General features: G+C 69.5%; 3 protein-coding genes across 7 annotated transcripts; 2 read left to right on the top strand and 1 right to left on the bottom strand.

Moving 5' to 3' along the window:
- The first annotated feature begins 44 nt into the window (after positions 1-44).
- Positions 45-2,824, top strand: LOC148051951 (class I histocompatibility antigen, F10 alpha chain-like). The gene is made up of 7 exons (XM_087734903.1): positions 45-196; positions 544-807; positions 1,173-1,448; positions 1,526-1,798; positions 1,881-2,015; positions 2,315-2,347; positions 2,516-2,824. The coding sequence occupies exons 1-7, from the start codon at positions 130-132 to the stop codon at positions 2,527-2,529; spliced, it is 1,062 nt and encodes a 353-aa protein (XP_087591029.1). The 5' UTR covers positions 45-129; the 3' UTR covers positions 2,530-2,824.
- A 1,713-nt stretch (positions 2,825-4,537) lies between these two features.
- Positions 4,538-13,475, bottom strand: LOC104019830 (antigen peptide transporter 1). Of its 3 annotated transcripts, XM_087734883.1 has the most exons (10): positions 12,466-13,471; positions 11,637-11,739; positions 11,192-11,528; positions 10,191-10,388; positions 9,150-9,278; positions 7,518-7,703; positions 6,649-6,822; positions 5,826-5,985; positions 5,618-5,754; positions 4,538-5,026 (listed from the first exon to the last, which is right to left on the bottom strand). In XM_087734883.1, the coding sequence occupies exons 1-10, from the start codon at positions 13,469-13,471 to the stop codon at positions 4,703-4,705; spliced, it is 2,754 nt and encodes a 917-aa protein (XP_087591009.1). In that variant the 3' UTR covers positions 4,538-4,702. The 3 variants fall into 3 exon arrangements, with proteins under 3 accessions (XP_087591009.1, XP_087591007.1, XP_087591008.1); XM_087734881.1 differs by having other exon boundaries at positions 4,884-5,754; positions 12,466-13,473; XM_087734882.1 differs by lacking the exon at positions 6,649-6,822 and having other exon boundaries at positions 4,884-5,754; positions 12,466-13,475.
- TAP2 (transporter 2, ATP binding cassette subfamily B member) lies at positions 13,424-20,222 on the top strand. 3 transcript variants are annotated; one of them, XM_087734890.1, is made up of 12 exons: positions 13,424-13,504; positions 14,251-14,768; positions 14,866-14,974; positions 15,073-15,203; positions 15,274-15,479; positions 16,434-16,631; positions 16,714-16,842; positions 16,926-17,114; positions 17,220-17,393; positions 17,478-17,637; positions 17,716-17,852; positions 17,944-20,222. In XM_087734890.1, exons 2-12 carry the CDS (start codon positions 14,294-14,296, stop codon positions 18,244-18,246), a joined length of 2,211 nt encoding a protein of 736 aa, XP_087591016.1. In that variant the 5' UTR covers positions 13,424-13,504; positions 14,251-14,293; the 3' UTR covers positions 18,247-20,222. The 3 variants fall into 3 exon arrangements, with proteins under 3 accessions (XP_087591016.1, XP_087591015.1, XP_087591017.1); XM_087734889.1 differs by lacking the exon at positions 13,424-13,504 and adding an exon at positions 13,666-13,769; XM_087734891.1 differs by lacking the exon at positions 13,424-13,504 and adding an exon at positions 14,088-14,132.
- The last annotated feature ends 863 nt before the right edge of the window (positions 20,223-21,085 follow it).

A 21,085-nucleotide genomic window follows, 5' to 3' on the forward strand; every position in this document is an offset into this window, starting at 1 on the left:
GGGCTGCCATTGGCGGTCGGGCGGTGGAGGGGCCAATGGCGGGGAGGGGCGGGGCCTGAGGCGGGGTTTGGGGCTTGGGGCGAGGTTCGGCGGCTCAGTGCGGGTTCGCGGCCGGTGCGGAGCAGCGCGATGGGGCCGGGGCGGGCGCTGGGCCTGGGGCTGCTGCTGGGGGCCGTCGTCGGGGCGGCGGCGAACGGTGAGGGCGGGCGGGGACCCGGGAGCCCCCCCGGGCACCGGGACCCCCCTGCACCCCCTCTCCCGGGACATCGGGAACCTCCGACCCCCCCCCCCCCCCCCCCCCGACCCCCCTGGCCTCCCCTTCCCTGGGCCCAGGGAACCCGCGGTCCCCCTCGCCGGGCACCGGGTGCCCCTCGGAACCCCCCCCCTCCCCACCCCCGCGCCCCCCTGCACCCCGTTTCCCGGGCACCCCGACCCCCACCCAGCCTCGCTCTCCATCCCTGCCCCCGGGCACCCTCACCCCTGTCCCGTCCCCCCCCAAACCCCGCTGCCCCCCACCTCTGACCGCCCCCCGTGTCCCCGCAGTGCTCCACTCCCTGCGCTACTTCTATGTTGCGGTGTCGGAGCCAGGCCCGGGGCTTCCCCAGTACGTGTCCGTGGGGTACTTGGATGGGAACCCCTTTGTGCGCTACGACAGCGAGACGGGGAAGGTGGAGCCCCGGGCGGCCTGGATGGCGGCCAGCGTGGATCAGCAGTACTGGGACACCCAGACCCAGATCGCACAGAGCAATCAGCAGGTTTACCGCGTGGACCTGGACACGTTGCGGGCCCGCTACAACCAGAGCAGGGGTGAGTGGGGGCTGGGCTGGGGCTCCGTGGGGCTGGGGTGGAGCTGCGTGGGCCAGGGGAGTTCGCACCCCCAAGACCCTGCCCTGCCCCACGCTGCTGCCCCGGCTTGGGCCGGCCCTTCCCTGCCTGGGGTCATTGTCAGGGGGCTCCCAGCCCCCCTGTCCCCCAGCGCCAGGGGCTCCCGGCTGCCCTGTGCCAGCCCCACAGCGCTTGGGATCCCCTGTCCCAGAGGCGGGGGGGGCTTCTGGCCACCCCAGCCCAGCGCATCCCCACCCCCGCAGTGCCCAGGACCCCATCCCAGGACTGGGAGGCTCCTGGCCGTCTCCTCCCAGCCCCTCAGCCCCATCTCCCTGGTCGCGTTCCAGGGGCTCACACACGGCAGTCCATGTACGGCTGTGACCTCCTGGAGGACGGTAGCACCAGGGGGATTTATCAGAACGCCTACGACGGGAGGGACTTCATCGCCTTCGACATGGACACGATGACGTTCACCGCGGCCGACGTGGCGGCACAAATCACCAAGCGCAAGTGGGAGGAGGACGGGACTGTCGCTGAGCGGTGGAAGCATTACCTGCAGAGCACCTGCATCGAGTGGCTGAGGAAATACGTGAGCTACGGGCGGGCCGTGCTGGAGAGGAAAGGTGAGGGCGAGGCGGGGACCCCGGGGACCGGCTGCTGTGGGTGCGTGTGCCGGCCCTCACCGCCTGCCCCTCCCCAGAGCCCCCCGCGGTGCGAGTGTCGGGGAAGGAGGCCCACGGGATCCTGACCTTGTACTGCCGCGCTTACGGCTTCTACCCGCGGCCCATCACCGTCAGCTGGCTGAAGGCGGGCGAGGTGAGGGACCAGGAGACGGAGTGGGGCAGCATCGCGCCCAACAGCGACGGCACCTACTACACCTGGGCCTCCATCGAGGCGCGCCCGGAGGAGAAGGACAAGTACCGGTGCCGCGTGGAGCACGCCAGCCTGGCCGAGCCCGGTGTCTTTGCGTGGGGTGAGCCCGGTGGGCTTGGGCCCGTGGAGCGGTGGGCTGGGGTGGTTGCCCTTCCCCTCCTCACGGCCCTGCTCTCCCCCAGAGCCGGAGTCCAACCTGCTCACCATCGTGGTGGCAGTGGCTGTTGCCGTCCTGGCTGTCACCGCTGTCATGGCCGCATTCACCATCTGGAAGTACAAATCAGGGAAAGGGAAGAAGGGCTACGGCATGGCATCAAGTGAGTACCGGGAGCAGGTCCGGCTCCACCCGCTGCCCAGTGCCGGGGTGGACTCGTGGCTCTGATTTTTGGCCGCTGCCGGCATTTCCCGACCCCTCGTCCTCCCTGTGCTGCCCCTCTTTAAAGCCTCGCAGCGGGGACGTATGGAAGAGGTTGTGTGTCCCCTCCGGTGCCTGCAGCACCATCCTCCCCTCCCAGTGGCTGCAGCGCGGCCGTGGCTCCCAGGCCGGCTCCTGGCCCATGCACTGGGCCCGTAGCGAGCGTGGGGCTGGCAGCTCACGGCTGTTTCTCTCTCGCAGGCACGGACGGGGGGTCTGGTGGCTCAGCCGCAGGTACGGCCTGGGACCGGGGGGATGGACGGAGTGGGCCCAGCTCTCTGTGTTTTCTGCAACTGGAGCAACACTGGGTTGTGGGAGGGGGTCACCGAGCCCCCCAGAGCAGAGAGTTGGGGACAGGGAGGTGGCCCTGGGTGACGCTGTCTCTTCCTCTCTTCCCTGCAGGGATCACCGCCTAACCCCTTCCCGAGGGGCCAGCACGTGGCTGGATGTGGCCCCCTGCCCTCTCACCAGCTGGGCACAGAGCGGTGCTGGAGGATGCTGGGAGCTGCCTGCAGAGCGAGCTTGTCACGCTGCGCCTGCCCACCCCCGGCTGCGGTGGGGGCTCTTCTGGCTGGGTGAACTTCGTTTTTCCAATACTTCTAGAATTGAGCACTGCAATTATTTCTGTTTTCTTAATTTTGAGGTTGTAACTGATTTCTTCCGCGTGTGTACGTTTCCTGGCGCACCCAATAAACGCTGGTCCCCCCCCTCCCTCGGCCTGTGCCTCCTCTCGCGGTGCCTGGGCTGCTCTCGCGGCCTCGGGCCGAGGGCTGTGCTGGTTCTGGCTGGGATGGAGTTCATTTGCTTCCCAGCAACCCAGGGTGGTGGAGCCGGGCTGCAGGTGGGGTCTGAGGAGAGCGGAGCAGAGGGGGAGAATCCCCTCCCTCGCCCTGCTGGCCACGCTGCTTTTGCTGCAGCCCAGGAGTCGGTTGGCTTTCTGGGCTGCAAGCGCACATTGCCAGGTCATGTTGATCTTCTCATCACCCAACACCCCCAGCCCTTCTCCTCAGGGCTGCTCTCAATCCATTCCCCGCCCAGCCTGTATTTGTGCTTGGGATTGCCCCGACCCATGTGCAGGACCTTGCCCTTGGCCTGGTTGAACTTCATGAGGTTCACGTGGGCCCACCTGCCCAGCCTGCCAAGGTCCCTCTGGATGGCAGCCCTTCTCTCCGGCGTGTCGACCGCACCACACGGCTTGGTGTCAAACTTGCTGAGGGTGCGCTCAATCCCACTGTCCAATGTTGCCAACAAAGATGTTAAACAGCGCTGGTCCCAATAGCGACCCCTGAGGAACGCCACTCGTCACTGGTCTCCACATGGACATCAAGGCGTTGACCACAACTCTTTGAGTGCGACCATCCAGCCAATTCCTTATCCACCGAGTGGTCCATCCGTCGAATCCCTGTCTCTCCATTTTAGAGACACGGATGTCGTGCGGGACAGCGTCAAATGCTTTGCACAGGTCCGGGTCGATGACATCTCTTGCTCTTCCCTCATCCACCAACGCTGTAACCCCGTCGTAGAAGGCCCCCAAATTTGTCAGGCACGACTTGCCCTTAGTGAAGCCCCGGTGGCTGTCACCAATCACCTCCTTATTTTCCATGTGCCTTAGCATAGTTTCCAGGAGACTCTGCTCCAGGATCTCGCGGGGCACAGAGGTGAGGCTGACTGGCCTGTAGTTCCCCGCGTCTTCCTTTTTTCCCTTCTTAAAAATGGGGTTATGTTTCCCCTTTTCCAGTCAGCGGCAGCTTCACTGGACTGCCCCGACTTCTCAAACATGATGGAGAGTGGCTTCACAACTGCATCCCCCAGTTCCCTTAGGACCTGCGGATGCATCTCACCAGGTCCCGTGGACTTGTGCACCTTCAGGTGCCTTAGATGGTCTCGAACGTGATCTTCTCCTACAGCGGGCGGTTCTTCATTCTCCCAGTCCCTGCCTTGGCCTTCTGCGACTTGGTGGTGTGGCTCGAGCACTGGCCGGTGAAGACTGAGGCAAAAGAGTCACTGAGTTCCTCAGCCTTCTCCATATCCCGGGTGCCCAGGTCTCCCGGTTCCTTCCGGAGAGGGCCCACATTCTCCCTAGTCCGCCTTTTATCACCAGGGAGTGGGCGCCATGGCTCGGGCAATGCCCAGCCTTCGGGAGCGTCTCCCGCCGGAGCTGCCGGCTCCTGGGGGGTCTCTGCGCTCCCCTGGTGTTTCCCTGCCTCAGGAAAACTGCCTGTGCCCCGAGATCTGCCGCTCCGCTGTGGATCGGACTGGCTCCGGAGCAGCTCCCATCGGCAGCTGGGGGTTTTTGTACCAATTTCTATCCCACCGGGGGCAGAGGAGCCCCCCTGGCCACCCCATCGCTGCCCCCAGCCCTGCACCCCCCAATCCCTGCACCCCCCCCCCCCCCAGCTCTGCAGTCCCCCAACACATCCTGGGTCCAAGGAGAAGGATTTATTTCAAACTCTGTGTCCCGTGGCCAGCCCTGCCGGTTACCGGCCCGGCTGGCCCCCGCTGGCCCCCGCTGGCCCCCGCGGTCACCATCACGCAGCAGGGACACGGCAGCGTGCCTGGCCTGGCCCCCGCGCTCCCCCGTCACCGCGCTCACGGTCCCTTGTCACAGCTTTCGCTGTCCCCATCCCTTGGTGTCCTCATCCTGGCACCTGGTGTCCCCATCCCCAGCTCCTGCTCTCCCTCACCCTCCTCCCCCATGTCCCCGGCCCCCGCTGTCCCCCCCTGGCCCCTGCCCTGCAGCAGGTGCCAGTAGTGGCTGCCGGGCCACAGGAGCTCCCCGGGGGACCCCAGCTCGCCCAGTCGTCCCCCCTCCAGCACGGCCACCCGCTGCGCCCGCATGGCCAGGGCCACCTGCCCCGTCACCAGCAGCACCGCGCGCCCGGCCCCGCTGGCTCCGAAGATCTCCTGCTCCACCTGCGGCGGGTGGCATCGTCAGTGGGGACCCCCCGGGTCTGGGGACACCGGGGACGTGGGGCCCAGGGACCCAGGGGACATGGGGAGCAGAGCCCAAGGGGACATGGGGAGCTGAGACGAAGGGGAGCAGAGATCCAGGGGATGTGGGGACCAGGGACCCCCAGGACACCGGGATTTGGAACCAAGGGGACCCAGGGGTTGCTGGGATGGGGACCAAGAGGACACGGGGACCAGGGACCCAGGGAAGGGGACGCTGGAAGAGGGGATCCAGGGGGACTCCCAGGGACTGGGGGGCTGCTGGGAGAGGGACGCAGGGGACCCAGGGGATAGCGGGATTGGGGACCACGGCAACACAGGGACCAGTGGCTGGAAGAGGGGACCAAAGGGGACCCCCCCTGGGACCACGGGTCTGCTGGGAGAGGGACGCAGGGGCCAGCAGGACGGGGGATGAAGGGGACCCGGGGGCCAGGACCCCAGGAAATGCTGAGACTGGGGACCCAGGGGACAGTGGCACTGGGGACCAAGGGGACACCCAGGGACGAGGGTGCTGCTGGACAGGGAGACCGAGGGGACACGGGTGTCGCCTCCCACCTGCAGCTGGCTCTCGGTGTCCAGGGCACTGGTGGGCTCATCGAGGACGAGGACCCGGGGGTCCCTCACGAGGGCACGAGCAATGGCCACCCCCTGCCGCTGTCCCCCGGAGAGCTGCCCCCCCAGCTCGCCCACCTCTGCGCAAGACGGGGGTCAGGGTGGGGACACGGGGACACGGGGAGGGGGGGGGGGGCGGGACACCTCCTACCTGTGTCATAGCCCCGGGACAGGCGGGTGATGAAGGCGTGGGCACCCGCCCGGCGGGCTGCCACCGTCACCTGCGCCCGGCTCCAGCTCCCCGGCCCGTAGGCGATGTTGGCGTGGAGCGAGCGGGAGAAGAGCACCGGCTCCTGGGGGACGGCGGCCACCTGTGGCGGAGAGGACGGCTGGGGACGTGGCGGGAACGGGGCAGGGGCCATGGCGTGGGTGTGGCAGGGGCCGCAGTGGGGACATGGCGGAGATGTGGCAGGGCACGCGGCAGGGACATGGTAGGGATGTGGTGGGGACGCGGCGGGGACGCGGCAGGGACGCGGCAGGCTTGGGTGGGGACGCAGCAGGTACATGGTGGAGGACGTGGCGGGGCTGGCTGGGGACGTGGCAGGGACATGGAGGGGACAGCTGAGGACGCGGCAAGGATGCAGCGCCGACGTGGCAGGGACAGGGTGAGGATGGCTGGGGCCACTGCAGGGGCCACGGCAGGGATGCAGGGGGGACACGGCAGGGACGGCTGGGGACGCAGCAGGGAGGTTGGGGACATGGTGGGGACACTGCTGGGGACATGGCGGGGCTGTGGCAGGGACATGGCGGGGCACACGGCAGGGGTGGCTGGGGATACTGCCGGGGATGCGTCAGGACACGGCGGGGACAGCTGGGGATGTGTTGGGGACGTGGTGGGGGTGGCAGTGGGGACGCGCTGGGGACAGCTGGTGAGATGGAGGTGGCAGTGGGGGACTCATTGGGTATGGCCGGTGACACGGGGGTGGCGGTGGGGACCCGCTGGGGACATCGTGTGACAGAGGCGGTGGTGGCACCTGGCAGCGCAGGTAGGGGTGCTGGTAGGCAGGGAGGGGGTGACCGTCCAGCAGCACCCGCCCGGCCTCCGGCGGGCGCAGACACAGGACCAGGGACACCAGGGTGCTCTTCCCCGCCCCCGGGGGGGCCAGCACCGCCAGCACCTCCCCGGGGCGCAGCTCCAGGGACACGCCCTGGGGGGACAGACGTGACACCCTGTGCCCCCGACCCCAGTGTCCCTGGCCCTCCCCGTGCCCTCCCCACCGTGTCCCCCTGGCCCCACGCCCTCCCCACCACGTCCCCATGGCCTCAACACCATGTCCCCACCACCTCCATGTCCCCATGGCCCCGACACCATGTCCCTACCACGTCCCTGTCCCCATGACCTCCCCACCATCTCCCCACGTCCCCCCACCAGTGTCCCCACACTCTCCCCACCACCTCCATGTCCCCATGCCCTCCCCACCATGTCCCCATGTCCCCACCATCATGTCCCCACCACCTCCATGTCCCCACGTCCCCCCACCATGTCCCCACACTCTCCCCACCACCTCCATGTCCCCATGCCCTCCCCACCATGTCCCCATGTCCACCTGCCATGTCCCCACACTCTCCCCACCACCTCCATGTCCCCATGCCCTCCCCACCATGTCCCCATGTCCACCTGCCATGTCCCCACACTCTCCCCACCACCTCCATGTCCCCACGTCCCCCCACCATGTCCCCATGTCCACCTGCCATGTCCCTACCATGTCCCACACCCTCCCCACCAAGTCCGTGCCCCCACGCCCTCCCCAGCACCTCTATATCCCCGCGCCGTGTCCCCATGCCCTCCCCACCGTGTCCCCCCATCATGTCCCCACGTCCCCCGCCCTGTCCCCGTGCCCACCTTGAGGACGGGCTCTTGCTGCCCAGGGTAGGAGAACCAGACGTCCTCAAGCTGGAGGTGGCCCCGCAGGACGTCGGGCGCCAGCTTCCCCGTGGGTGCCACCTGCTCCTCCTGGTCCAGGAACTCAAAGATCTTCTCTGAGGAGCCCACGGCCTTGGTCATGTTGGGGTAGTAGCGGAGCAGGACCTGGGGACCCAGTGGGGACATGACTGGGAGGGTGTGGGGACTGGGGAATGAGTATGGGGACATGGGGACATGGGGACACCGAGGACAGGGGTGCCTCCAGGAGGACATGGGGACATGGAGAATGGACATGGGGACATGGGGACACAGGGGACTGTGTCCAGGAGGACATGGGGACATGACTGGGAGGGTGTGGGGACTGGGGAATGAGTATGGGGACATGGGGACATGGGGACACCGAGGACAGGGGTGCCTCCAGGAGGACATGGGGACATGGAGAATGGACATGGGGACATGGGGACACAGGGGACTGTGTCCAGGAGGACATGGGGACATGACTGGGAGGGTGTGGGGACTGGGGAATGAGTATGGGGACATGGGGACATGGGGACACCGAGGACAGGGGTGCCTCCAGGAGGACATGGGGACATGGAGAATGGACATGGGGACATGGGGACAAAGGGGACTGTGTCCAGGAGGACATGGGGACATGACCGGGAGGGTGTGGGGACTGGGGAATGAGTATGGGGACATGGGGACATGGCGGGGAGGGTGTGGGGACTTGGGGAACAAGCATGGGGACATGGGGACACCGAGGACAGGGATGCAGCCAGGAGGACATGGGGACATGGAGAATGGACATGGGGACATGGGGACACAGGGGACTGTGTCCAGGAGGACATGGGGACATGACTGGGAGGGTGTGGGGACTGGGGAATGAGCATGGGGACATGAGGACACAGGGACACCGGGGACTGGGACAGGGATGCAGCCAGGAGGACACAGGGACATGGGGAATGGGCCTGGGGACACGACCAGGAGTGTGTGGGGACACAGGGGACACAGGGACATGGCAGGGAGGCCATGGGGAGATGGCAGGGCACGAGGACATGGAGGGGAGGACTTGGGGACACAGAGGACAGAGACAGGGATGCGTCCAGGAGGACACGGGGACATGGGGAATGGGCCTGGGGACACGACCAGGAGTGTGTGGGGACACAGGGGACACGGGGACATGGTGGGGGGGACATCAGCGTGCACAGGGACACAGTGGGACCAGCGTGGGGATGTGGCAGGGAGGACACGGGGACACAGGGACATGGCAGGGTGGCAGGGCATGAGGACATGGAGGGGAGGACTTGGGGACACAGAGGACAGGGACAGGGGTGTGTCCAGGAGGACACGGGGACACGGGAAACGGGCATGGGGACACGGAGGACACAGGGACGTGGTGGGGAGGGCATGGGGACGTGGCAGGGGGACACAGGGACATGGAGAGGTGGGCACGGGGACATAGGGACATGGCAGGGAGGGCACGGGACATGGGTGGCAATGGGGAAACACTGGGACTGGCATGGGGACACAGCAGGGGGGGCGTGGGGACACAGGGAATGGCCTTGGGGACACGGCAGGGAGGACTCTGGGGACACGGTGTCCCCTTGGGCTCACCTCTACGGCCTCAGCGAACTGCATCTGGTAGACGAGGAAGGTGACAAGGTCCCCGGTGGTGATGGTCCCCGCGGCCACCAGCTGTCCCCCATAGCAGAGGAGCCCCAACTTCAGGGCCAGCGCTGAGAACTGGGGACACAGCAGGGAGGTCACCGCGGGGGGACACCGCTGGGGAGGGTCCCCGTCTCCCTCCCTGCCGCAGCCACCTCTCCCCAGGGACACTGAGGTCCCAGCCCTGGGATATGTCCCCATGTCCCCTAATCCCTGTGTCGTCACAGCCCCTGGCCGCGTGCCACCTCGCCCCTGCGTCCCCCAGACCCGTGCCATCACGTCCCCATGTCCCCCAGCCCCATGCCACCATGTCCCCATGTCCCCCACCCTGTGCCACCCCATCCCCATGTCCCTTAGCCCCATGCCACCATGTCCCCATGTCCCCCACCCTGTGCCACCCCATCCCCATGTCCCTTAGCCCCATGCCACCATGTCCCCATGTCCCCCACCCCTGTGCCACCCCATCCCCATGTCCCCCAGCCCCGTGCCACCACGTCCCCATGTCCCCCAGCCCCATGCCACCCCATCCCCATGTCCCCCACCCTGTGCCACCCCATCCCCATGTCCCCTAGCCCTGTGCCACCCCATCCCCATGTCCCTTAGCCCCATGCCACCACATCCCCATGTCCCTTAGCCCCATGCCACCATGTCCCCATGTCCCCCACCCCATCCCCATGTCCCCTAGCCCCATGCCACCATGTCCCCATGTCCCCCAGCCCCGTGCCACCACATCCCCATGTCCCCCACCCGTGTGCCACCCCATCCCCATGTCCCCATGCCACTGCTCCCCATATCCCCCCATCGCTGTGCCATCACGTCCCCCAGCCCTGTGCCACCACGTCCCCATGTCCCCCAGCCCCATGCCACCACGTCCCCATGTCCCCATGCCACTGCTCCCCATATCCCCCCATCGCTGTGCCATCACGCCCCCCAGCCCCTGTGCCACCCCATCCCCGTGTCCCCCGTCCCTGTGCCACCATGTCCCCGTACCCCGCTGGCCCAGAGGGTGGCGGCGTAGGTGGCCGCCTCCTTCCCCTCCAGCCCGTAGACGTGGCTCAGGCGCTGGTGGTACCGCTCGGCCGCCCCGGCCTCGTGGGCGAAGCTGCGGATGGTGGCCATGGCCTGGAAGGTCTCCACTGCCACCTCGGTGGCACCCGCCAGCGCCTCCTGCACCCGCCGCGACAGCCCCTGGGGACAGCGGTGTCACCTCGGGGCGGGGGGGGGGACACAGGGGGAGCAGGGAGGGGATGGACAGTGGACAGATGGAGGGGACAGGGGGGCATGGGGAGGGGACAAGGGGTGCCAGGAGGGGACAGGGGGGCACAGGGAGGGGACAAGGGGTGCCAGGAGGGGACAGGGGGGCACGGGGAGGGGACAAGGGGTGCCAGGAGGGGACAGGGGGGCACAGGGAGGGGACAAGGGGTGCCAGGAGGGGACGGGGGGCACAGGGAGGGGACAAGGGGTGCCAGGAGGGGACAGGGGGGCACAGGGAGGGGACAAGGGGTGCCAGGAGGGGACGGGGGGCACAGGGAGGGGACAAGGGGTGCCAGGAGGGGACAGGGGGGCACAGGGAGGGGACAAGGGGTGCCAGGAGGGGACGGGGGGGCACAGGGAGGGGACAAGGGGTGCCAGGAGGGGACAGGGGGGCACGGGGAGGGGACAAGGGGTGCCAGGAGGGGACAGGGGGGCACGGGGAGGGGACAAGGGGTGCCAGGAGGGGACAGGGGGGCACAGGGAGGGGACAAGGGGTGCCAGGAGGGGACGGGGGGGCACAGGGAGGGGACAAGGGGCACAGGGAGGGGACGGTGGGCATGGGGAGGGGACAGCGGGCACGTGGCGGGGATGGAAGGGGACAAGGGGCGGAGGGAAGGGACAGCAGTCACGGGGAAGGGATAGTGGCACTCGGAGGGGACGGTGGGCACGGAGAGGGGACAGCAGGCACAGGGAGGTGACACGGGACCCATGGGCCCTGTCCCCCCCCCCCCCAGTACCTGCTGGATCTTGCCGACGCCCTGGGGCAGCAGCAGGAGGACGGGCAGTGACAGGAGGGTGACGAAGGCCAGGAAGGGTGACAACCACACCATGGCGACCAGGAGACAAACGCCCCGCGCCAGGTACCACAGCAAGAGGCTGAGCGCCTCGGCCACCGCCGCGTGGGTGGCCTCCACGTCCCCTGTCACCCGCGCCGTCACTGCCCCGGACCCCGTCGCCCGCAGGGAGGTGACATCCCGTCGCAGGACGGCGGCGAAGACGCGACGTTGGAGACTTCCCAGCGCCCGGCTTAGGGTCCCCGCGTAGGTGACGTCGCAGGTGAATTCAGTGACGGCACTGCGGTGGTGGCACCGGGGTGGCTTAGCGTGGGGCCGCGTGTGTCACCCCCCCACCGCGTGACATCCCCGGTGTCACCGTCCGACATCCCCGGTGTCACCGTCCTACCTGCCAAGCCCCAGCAGTGCCATGGGCCAGGCGGCCGCCACCTCGTCCTCGCTGGCCACCCAGTCGGTGACGCGCCCCGTGAAGTAAGGGACAGCCACCTCCGCTGCCCGGGGGGGGACACACGGCGTCAGGGTGACGGGGGCCCCCCAGGGTCGGTGTCACCCCACCCCCCCCAGGGTGGGGGGGACCCCAGGGTGTGACCTCAAGGGGTTGGTGCTGCCCCCCCCCCCCAAAAGCTCAGCGCATCCCCCACTGGGTGCTGCCCCCCCCCCAATTGGGTGCTGGCCCCCCCCAATTGGGTGCTGGCCCCCCAATGCTCAGCCCACCCCCCACGGGGTGCTGACCCCCCCAAAGCTCAGCCCATCCCCCCACTGGGTGCTGCCCCCCCCCCCGGGTGCTGCCCCCCCAATTGGGTGCTGACCCCCCCAAAGCTCAGCCCATCCCCCCACTGGGTGCTGCCCCCCCCAGTTGGGTGCTGACCCCCCCAAAGCTCAGCCCATCCCCCCACTGGGTGCTGCCCCCCCCCACTGGGTGCTGCCCCCCCCCCCCGGGTGCTGCCCCCCCAATTGGGTGCTGACCCCCCCAAAGCTCAGCCCATCCCCCACTGGGTGCTGCCCCCCCAAACTGGGTGCTGACCCCCCAAAGCTCAGCCCATCCCCCCACTGGGTGCTGCCCCCCCAAAGCTCAGCCCATCCCCCCACTGGGTGCTGCCCCCCCAAACTGGGTGCTGACCCCCCCAAAGCTCAGCCCATCCCCCCCACTGGGTGCTGCCCCCCCCCCCCCCCCCCCGGGTGCTGCCCCCCCCGCCCTGCGATGCCCCCCCCGGTACCGAGGACCGAGGCCGCCATCAGCCCCGCCACCACCGCGCAGCGCCCGCGCTCGGGGCTCAGCAGGGCCAGGAGGCGGCGGGCGGGGGCCCCCCCCATCGTCCGCTCCGGTGTGACCGGGCCGGGCCCGGGGTGCTCCGGTTCCGCTCCGGTTCCGTCCCGGTGAGCCCCAGTCCGGGCCCGGGGTGCTCCGGTTCCGCTCTGGTTCCGTCCCGGTGAGCCCCAGTCCGGGCCCGGGGTGCTCCGGTTCCGCTCCGGTTCCGTCCCGGTGAGCCCCAGTCCGGGCCCGGGGTGCTCCGGTTCCGCTCCGGTTCCGTCCCGGTGAGCCCCAGTCCGGGCCCGGGGTGCTCCGGTTCCGCTCCGGTTCGGGCCCGGTGAGCCCCAGTCCGGGCCCGGGGTGCTCCGGTTCCGCTCCGGTTCGGGCCCGGTGAGCCCCAGTCCGGGCCCGGGGTGCTCCGGTTCCGCTCCGGTTCGGGCCCGGTGAGCCCCAGTCCGGGCCCGGGGTGCTCCGGTTCCGCTCCGGTTCGGGCCCGGTGAGCCCTGCTGTGCCCGGGTCCTGCTCCCGGTTCTGCTCCGGTTCCGCTCCGGTTCTGCTCCCGGTGCGCTCAGGTCCCGCTCCTGCTCCCGCTCCCGGTATCCCCGCTCCCGGGACCCTCCTCCTCCTCCTCCTCCTCCTCCTCCTCCTCCCCGATCCCGGTCCCGGTCCCGGTCCCGATGCTTCCCGGCAGCCGCCGCCGGTTCTCGGAAAACGAAACCCAGCTCGGGGGCGGGACCGGCGGCGGCCGCGCATGGCCCAGCCCCGGGCACCGGGCACCGGGCACCGGGCACCGGGCACCGGGCAGGGCCGGGGGGTCCCCGGGCACCGTCGGGGGGGGGGGTCCCGGGGGTCCCCGGGGGTCCCCACCCCCCCCGTCCCTGCCCCGGGGGGGGGGTCGCTGGGGGACGGGGGAGGCAGGGAAGGGCAAGAGCCGAACGGGCGGCGCTGATTGGCCGAGGCGGTGGCGTCATCAGTTACCGGGCAGGTGGAGCTGGAACAGTTTGGTAGGGCGGCGGGGGCGGAGCGGGGCAGAGGGGCGTGGTCGGGGGGCGGGGCAGAGGGTGGGGGCGGGGGAATGAGCGGGAGGGGCGGGGCGATGGCAGATGGAGCGGGGGGGTGGGCGGGACGACGGGCGGAGCGATGGGCGGAGCGATGGGCGGAGGGGGCGGGGGGGCGGGGCCGCGAAAGTGAAACCAAAAGGCGGCGCGGCCGGGCCCTGCTGGGAGGTACTGGAGCTACTGGGGGCACTGGACTGGACTGGGAGCACTGGTGAGTTTTCTGTGGTGCTGGGTGGGGTCCAGGGGAGCTGAGGAGGGTGGACTGGGAGCACTGGTGTTGACTGGTGAGCACCCCAGGATGCTGGGTGGGGTCCCGGGGAGCTGAGGGGGCTGGACTGGGAGCACTGGTGTTGACTGGTGAGCACTCCAGGGTGCCGGGCAGGGTCTCGCGGTCCAGGCTGGGTCTGGGGGGCTGGACTGGGAGCACTGGTGAGTTCCCTGTGGTGCTGGGTGGGGTCCAGGGGAGCTGAGGGGGCTGGACTGGGAGCACTGGTGTTGACTGGTGAGCACTCCAGGGTGCCGGGCAGGGTCTCGCGGTCCAGGCTGGGTCTGGGGGGCTGGACTGGGAGCACTGGTGTTGACTGGTGAGTACCCTAGGGTGCTGGGTGAGGTCTTGGGGATCCAGGCAGGGACTGGGGGGGGGAGGGGGGGCTGAACTGGGAGCACTGGTGTTGACTGGTGAATTCCCTTAGGGTGCTGAGCACAGCCGAGGGGAGCCGTACTGGGACCGTGGCCATGGCGCTGCTCCCCGCTGTCCGCCTGGCCTGCCTCCTGCTGCTGGTTGACCTGGTGGTGCTGGCGGCGCTGGCCCGGCTGGCCCCGGCGCTGGCGTGGTTGGGCCCGGTAGCCGCCTGGCTGGAAGCCGGCCTGCGGCTGCCGGCGTTTGTCGCGGCTGGGCGGCTGCTGGCGCCAGGGGGTCCCCGGGGAGCCGCCGTCGTGCTCAGCCTCACCCCCGCCACCTTCCTCACCCTCCGGAGCCTCCTGGCGCCGTACGGCGCCACACCGTTTCTGTTGGCCGCGGCTGCACCGGCTTGGTTGGCCTTGACCCATGGGGCAACTGCCGCGGCGCTGCTGGCTTGGGCCGCGCCGGTGCCCGGCAAGGCCGTGGGCACCGAGTCGCCGGTGGCTGTGAGGCGGCTGCTGGCGCTGGCGTGGACCGAGTGGCCCGTCCTCGGCGGCGCCTTCCTCTTCCTGGTGTTGGCGGTGCTGGGTGAGTGATGGCGGACGGGGGGGGGGGGGGTGGGGTCCCGGCGTTGCCGCCGCCTCCCCCTCACGCTGCCCCTCCCCCCGCCCCGGTGCCCGTCCAGGTGAGACCGCGGGGCCGTATTGCACCGGCAAAGCCCTGGACGCCCTGAGGCGTGAGGACGGACTCACTGCCTTCGCCATCGGCCTGGTCCTCGCCGCCGATTTGGGCAGGTGGGGATCCATCCCTGTGTCCCCCTTGTCCGTCCGTCTGTCCCCGATGGCCGGGCTGATGGGGGGGGGTCCCCTCTGTCCGTTCCCCCACCCCCCAGCTCGCTGTTCGCCGGCTGCCGCGGGGGTCTCTTCACATTGGCGCAAGCCCGGCTCAAACTGAGCACCAGCCACCGCCTCTTCTCCCGCCTGGTGTGCCAGGATCTGGCCTTCTTCCAGGGGACGCCGGCAGGTAGGGGGGTCCCCATCCCCCCCCCACCCCCACCCCCAACCCCCCCACTGACCCCTCCCTGTCCCCGCAGCCGAGCTAGCCGCCCGGCTGGCCAACGACGTGCCCTTGCTGTGTGAGGCGGTGCCGAGGAGCGTCAACGTGGCGTTGCGGAGCTTGGTGACGGTGTTGGGGTTGGGTGGCTTCATGGTGGGGCTCTCGCCCCGCCTGGCGCTGCTGGCGCTGCTGGAGGTGCCCCTCACCGTCACCGCGCGCAAGGTCTATGATGCCCGCTACCAGGTGACGGAGGGGACGGGATGGGGACCGGGGGATGGGAATGGTGGGGATGGGACGGTGGGAGAGGGATCAGGGGGATGGGATGGGATGGGATGGGATGGTGGGATGAAGACCAGGGAGGTGGGATGGTGGGAATGGGGACAGGATGGGACAATGGGGGTGGGATAGGCGATGGGGACTGGGGGGACGGGGTGGTGGGGACTGGATGGGATGGGGGGGATGGGATGGGGTCTAGGGAGACGGGATGGCGGGGACAAGATGGGACAGTGGGAACAGGATGGCGGAGAGGTGGGATGGGACAGGACGCTGGGCCCAGGATGATGGGACGGGGACTCGGGGGGTGGGATGGTGGGAACAAGATGGGATGGGATGGGATGGGATGGGGTGGGATGGGATGGGGGGATGAGGACAGGGAGATGGGATGGGATGGTGAGGATGGGATGAGGGCCAGGGGGTTGGGATGGTGGGAATGGGGATGGTGGGGATGGGATGGGGACCAGAGGAATGGGATGGTGGGAATGGGGATGGTGGTGACAGGATGGGACAGTGGGGACGGGGTGGCAGGATGGGGAGGGTGGGGATGGGATAATGGGAGCGGGGCGGACAAGATGGTGGGATGAGGACAGGGAGACAGGAGGGGATGGCGGGATAGGGATGAGGATGAGGGGGTGGGATGGAGACACAGGATGGGACAGTGGGGACTGGGGGGGACGGTGGGAATGGGATGGGATGGTGGGATGGGGACATGCTGGCGGGGACAGCAGGGACTGTAGAGGCAGAAGGGGGTCGGCGGGGACGGGATGGGGGCAGCAGGGGTGGGGACAGTGGTGTGGGGACCTTGGTGTGGGGGGGACAGAGGTTTGGGGCTGGGGGGGGGAGGGTGGGCCGGCAGGGCCAGGCCGGCGGGGACGTCCCGTTGCCGCTCCGCGGGCGCTGAACCCGGCCGCCCCCGCCCAGGTGCTGCAGCAAGCCATGCTGGATGCCACGGCCAAGACGGCGGCGGTGGTGCAGGAGGCCGTCTCCTCCATTGAGACGGTGCGGACCTTTGCTGGGGAGGAGGAGGAGGAGCGCCGCCACAGCCAGGCACTGGCCGAGAGGCTGAGGCTGAAGGACCGGATAGATGTGGAGCGGGCGCTCTTCACCCTCATCCGGCGGGTGAGGCAGGCCCAGGAGGGACCCCGGCATCCGAGCACCCCCGTCCCCCTCCTCCCCGCCCCGCTGACCTCCGTCCCTGCAGGCGCTGCAGCTGGCCGTGCAGGTGCTGGTGCTCTGCCGTGGGCACCAGCAGCTCCGCGAGGGGACCGTCACCACCGGCAGCCTCGTCACCTTCCTCCTCTACCAGGCTAAAGTTGGCCATCACGTGCAGGTGAGACCACATGACGCGTGTCCCCCACCCCTGCCGCGTCCGTCTGTCCCTGTCCCCGGTGGCAGTGGCTCTGTCCTGTACAGGCGTTGGTCTTCGGCCATGGCAACTTGCTGAGCAAAGCGGCAGCCGGCCGCAAGATCTTGGAGTACCTGGACCGGGAACCCACTGGGGTCACGGGGGGCACGCGGGCGCCCGCCACGCTGCGGGGCCACGTCGCCTTCCAGCGCGTCTCCTTCGCCTACCCCGTGCGCCCCGAGCACCTCGTCCTGCAGGTAGAGCCGGGGGGGAGGGGGGGGGGGGCAGCGCGGGGGTCCCTAAGGAGGGGACGGGGCCGCCCCTGAGCACCCACCACCACCGCTGCATCCCCCCGCCCCCAGGACGTCTCCTTTGAGCTGCGCCCTGGCGAGGTGACGGCGCTGGCGGGACTCAACGGCAGCGGGAAAAGCACCTGCGCGGGGTTGTTGGAGCGATTCTACGAGCCCGGGGCCGGGGAGGTGCTGCTGGATGGGGTGCCGCTGCGGGACTACGAGCACCGCTACCTGCACCGCCAGGTGAGGGCAGCAGCGGGCAGGCAAGCAGATGGGCAGCACGACTGCGCCGAGCGGTGCCCGGTCTCAGCCTGTGCCTGGGGGCAGGTGGCGTTGGTGGGGCAGGAGCCTGTGCTTTTCTCCGGCACCATCCGAGACAACATCGCGTTCGGGCTGGAGGGCTGCGGGGAAGAGGAGGTGAGGGCGGCTGCTGCTGCTGCTGGTGCCCTGGGCTTCATCTTGGCGCTGGACCGGGGCTTTGAGAGCGGTGAGTGCCGGCGGGGGCTGGTGGGGGCACCCCCAGGCACCCAGGTCCCGCTCACCCCCCCGGCCTTTCATCCCACAGATGTAGGGGAGAAAGGGGGGCAGCTCTCAGCGGGGGAGAAGCAGCGTATCGCCATTGCCCGGGCCCTGGTGCGGCAACCCACCGTCCTCATCCTCGACGAAGCCACCAGTGCCCTGGAAGGGGAGGCCGAGGCGGCGGTGAGCAGCGGGAGGTACCGGGGCGGGGGGGGGGGGGGGGGAGAATCCTGGCTCCGCGGCGGGTGCTGAGGGCTGCCGGCATCTCCTGCAGCCGCAGCAGTGGCTGCAGAGCGGAGGGGTCCGGACGGTGCTGCTCATCACCCACTGCCGGCGGATGCTGGAGGCGGCCGACCGCGTCGTGGTGCTGGAAGGCGGCGCCGTGGTGGAGATGGGGACGCCCGCCGAGCTGCGGAGCCGCCGTGGGCCCTACAGCCGCCTGCTGCAGCGCTCTCCCAGCGCGGGGCGGCCGGAGACCCCGGGGGTGGGCTACGGGGAGCGGCAGCTGGCTCCTGCCCCGGGGGCTGGGCAGGAGGAGGGGGCTGCCCCCATCGGGACAGAGATTTGTACAAAATAAAGCGGAATAAAGCCCGCTGGGTGACGGGGCGGGGGGAGGGACGGGACAGCCCGGCCTGGCTGCAGGGTCTGGGGTGCCGAAGCCACGCGCTTGCCATCTGCTTGGCACTGCCACCGTGGGAAGCGTGCGGCGCTGGCCGCGGTGTCATATAATTCGTGTGCCGGCCTCGCCCTTCGATACCGCAGCCGCCGGCCTTTCTACCCGAGAGGCTTCACTCGACTGCAGGGCACGGTTCCTGTCAAGGACGGGCCCCTGCCCTGGCGTCAGCGGTCAGGTCCACTGCGTCCCCAGCCGTCCCCACCACGTCCTCTGCCATGTCCCCGCTGTGTCCCCACCCAACCCCGCCGTGTCCCTGCAGCATCCCCTGCCACGTCCCTGGTCCCCGCGTCCTCTTGGTCCCCAATCCCAGCACCCCCTGCGTCCCCTTGGTCCCCAGTCCCGGTGTCCTGGGGGTCCCTGCTCCCCTTCGTCTCAGCTCCCCATGTCCCCTTGGTCCCTGCTCTCCATGTCCCCTGCGTTCCTGCTCCCGGTGTCCCCTGGGTCCCTGGGCCCCACGTCCCCGGTGTCCCCAGACCCGGGGGGTCGCCACTGACGATGCCACCCGCCGCAGGTGGAGCAGGAGATCTTCGGAGCCAGCGGGGCCGGGCGCGCGGTGCTGCTGGTGACGGGGGAGGTGGCCCTGGCCATGCGGGCGCAGCGGGTGGCCGTGCTGGAGGGGGGACGACTGGGCGAGCTGGGGTCCCCTGGGGAGCCACTACTGGTGCCTGCTGCAGGGCAGGGGATGGGGGGGACAGCGGGGGCCGGGGACACTGGGAATCAGAGAATCGTCTGGGTTGGAAAAGACCTTTAAGATCATCAGCTCCAATTGTTACCCTCGAGGCCGTTCCCTCTCGTCCCATCGCTTGTGACTGAAGAGCCCGACCCCCCCCCGGCTCCAGCCTCCTTTCAGGCCGTTGCAGAGAGCGATGAGGGCTCCCCTCAGCCTCCTCTTCTCCAGGCTGAGCCCCCCCAGCTCCCCCAGCCGCTCCTCCCCAGCCTCGGGCTCCAGCCCCTGCCCCAGCCTCGCTGCCCTGCTCTGGCCACGCTCCAGCCCCTCCATGGCCGCCTTGGGGTGAGGGGCCCAGCGCTGAGCACAGCATTCGAGGTGCGGCCTCACCAGTGCCCAGCACAGGGGGACGATCCCTGCCCTGCTCCTGCTGGCCACACCATTCCTGATACAAGCCAGGGTGCCACTGGCCCTCTTGGCCACCTGGGCACACTGCTGGCTCATGTTCAGCGGCTGTCGACCACCCCCCCCAGGCCCTTTCCCGCCGGGCAGCTCCCAGCCGCTCCTCCCCACGCCTGCAGCGGTGCCTGGGGTTGCTGTGCCCCCAGTGCAGGACCCGGCCCTGAGCCTTGTTGCCCCTCACCCCGTGGCCTGGGCCCATGGCTCCAGCCTGGCCAGGGCCCTCTGCAGAGCCTCCCTGCCCCCCAGCAGATCAGCGCTCCCCCCGACTGGGTGTCCCCTGCAAACTGGCTGAGGGTGCCCTCGGTCCCCTCCTCCAGATCATCCATAAAGACATTGAACAGAACTGGCCCCAGTACTGAGCCCTGGGGACACCACTGGTGACCGGCCGCCAACTGGGAAGGAGGGTGAGGGACAGCGGGAGCTGGGGATGGGGACACCAAGGGAAGGGGACACCAGGAGCCAGGGTGGGGACACCAAAAGCAGGGATGGGGACACTGGAAGCTGCAAGAGGGACAGCAGGAGATGGGATGGGGACACCACGAGCAGGGATGGGGACAGCGAAAGCTGTGACAAGGGACCGTGAGCGCGGTGACGGGGGAGCGCGGGGGCCAGGCCAGGCACGCTGCCGTGTCCCTGCTGCGTGATGGTGACCATGGGGGCCAGCGGGGGCCGGCGGGGGCCAGCCGGGCCGGTAACCGGCAGGGCTGGCCACGGGACACAGAGTTTGAAATAAATCCTTCTCCTTGGACCCAGGATGTGTTGGGGGACTGCGGAGCTGGGGGGGGAGGGGGGTGCAGGGATTGGGGGGTGCAGGGCTGGGGGCAGCGATGGGGTGGCCAGGGGGGCTCCTCTGCCCCCGGTGGGACAGAAATTGGTACAAAAACCCCCAGCTGCCGACGGGAGCTGCTCCGGAGCCAGTCCGATCCACAGCGGAGCGGCAGATCTCGGGGCACAGGCAGTTTTCCTGAGGCAGGGAAACACCAGGGGAGCACAGAGACCCCCCAGGAGCCGGCAGCTCTGGCGGGAGACGCTCCCGAAGGCCGGGCATTGCCCGAGCCATGGCGCCCACCCCCACTTTCTTCCAAAGCAGCCTGGCGAGTGCGAGCGACCAGGAGCGCTGCGAACAGGGCGTGGGGACACGGCGTGGGGCGGCAGCTGGCGCAGCCGTGGGCGTGGGAGGCGCGCAGGGAGGGCGCCTCTTCAAAGGAGGGGTGACTTGAAGCACACAGAACCCCACAACCGGGCCCCGTTCGGTGGCCATCGGCCAAGGCCACTCGTCCTCCCTGGCCCTCGAGGCAGAGTGGCGGGCACTCGGCTGAGAGCGAAGGCTGCAGCTCCGGCTCGGGGGGGGTGGGGGGGGGGGTCTGCACCATCCACCCCGGTGCTGCCCGACGCCTCCGCGCAGACGGCGCCGCTGAAGGGAGAGGCCGCAGCGCAGCCCTCAGACTGCAGGGAAGGGCCCAGACCTCGCTCCTGGGGCAGGGACAGGAGGCAGAGCTGCCTGCAAAGGTGTGCCCCGGCGGAGGGCCTCCTGCAGCAGGCGGCCGAGCTCCAGGAGGTGGTGAGAAACCTGCGTAACGTCGGGGAGGCGGAGGAGGAGTTCGATAGCTG

The sequence above is a fragment of the Nipponia nippon genome, unplaced genomic scaffold, assembly GCF_047370975.1.
Source record: "Nipponia nippon isolate SJK-2023a ecotype South Korea unplaced genomic scaffold, ASM4737097v1 scaffold_50, whole genome shotgun sequence".
Taxonomy (NCBI): domain Eukaryota; kingdom Metazoa; phylum Chordata; class Aves; order Pelecaniformes; family Threskiornithidae; genus Nipponia; species Nipponia nippon.

Coding starts and splice junctions, on each gene's coding strand:
- LOC148051951 (XM_087734903.1), top strand. CDS start 130: ATGGGGCCGGGGCGGGCGCTGGGCCTGGGGCTGCTGCTGGGGGCCGTC. Junction 1,799..1,880: donor GCCCGGTGTCTTTGCGTGGG/GTGAGCCCGGTG, acceptor GCTCTCCCCCAG/AGCCGGAGTCCAACCTGCTC. Junction 2,016..2,314: donor GGGCTACGGCATGGCATCAA/GTGAGTACCGGG, acceptor TCTCTCTCGCAG/GCACGGACGGGGGGTCTGGT.
- LOC104019830 (XM_087734881.1), bottom strand. CDS start 13,471: ATGACGCCACCGCCTCGGCCAATCAGCGCCGCCCGTTCGGCTCTTGCC. Junction 9,279..10,190: donor CCACCCTCTGGGCCAGCGGG/GTACGGGGACAT, acceptor CTGTGTCCCCAG/TTCTCAGCGCTGGCCCTGAA. Junction 5,986..6,648: donor ACCCCTACCTGCGCTGCCAG/GTGCCACCACCG, acceptor TCTCCGCCACAG/GTGGCCGCCGTCCCCCAGGA.
- TAP2 (XM_087734890.1), top strand. CDS start 14,294: ATGGCGCTGCTCCCCGCTGTCCGCCTGGCCTGCCTCCTGCTGCTGGTT. Junction 14,769..14,865: donor CCTGGTGTTGGCGGTGCTGG/GTGAGTGATGGC, acceptor GTGCCCGTCCAG/GTGAGACCGCGGGGCCGTAT. Junction 15,204..15,273: donor CTTCCAGGGGACGCCGGCAG/GTAGGGGGGTCC, acceptor CTGTCCCCGCAG/CCGAGCTAGCCGCCCGGCTG.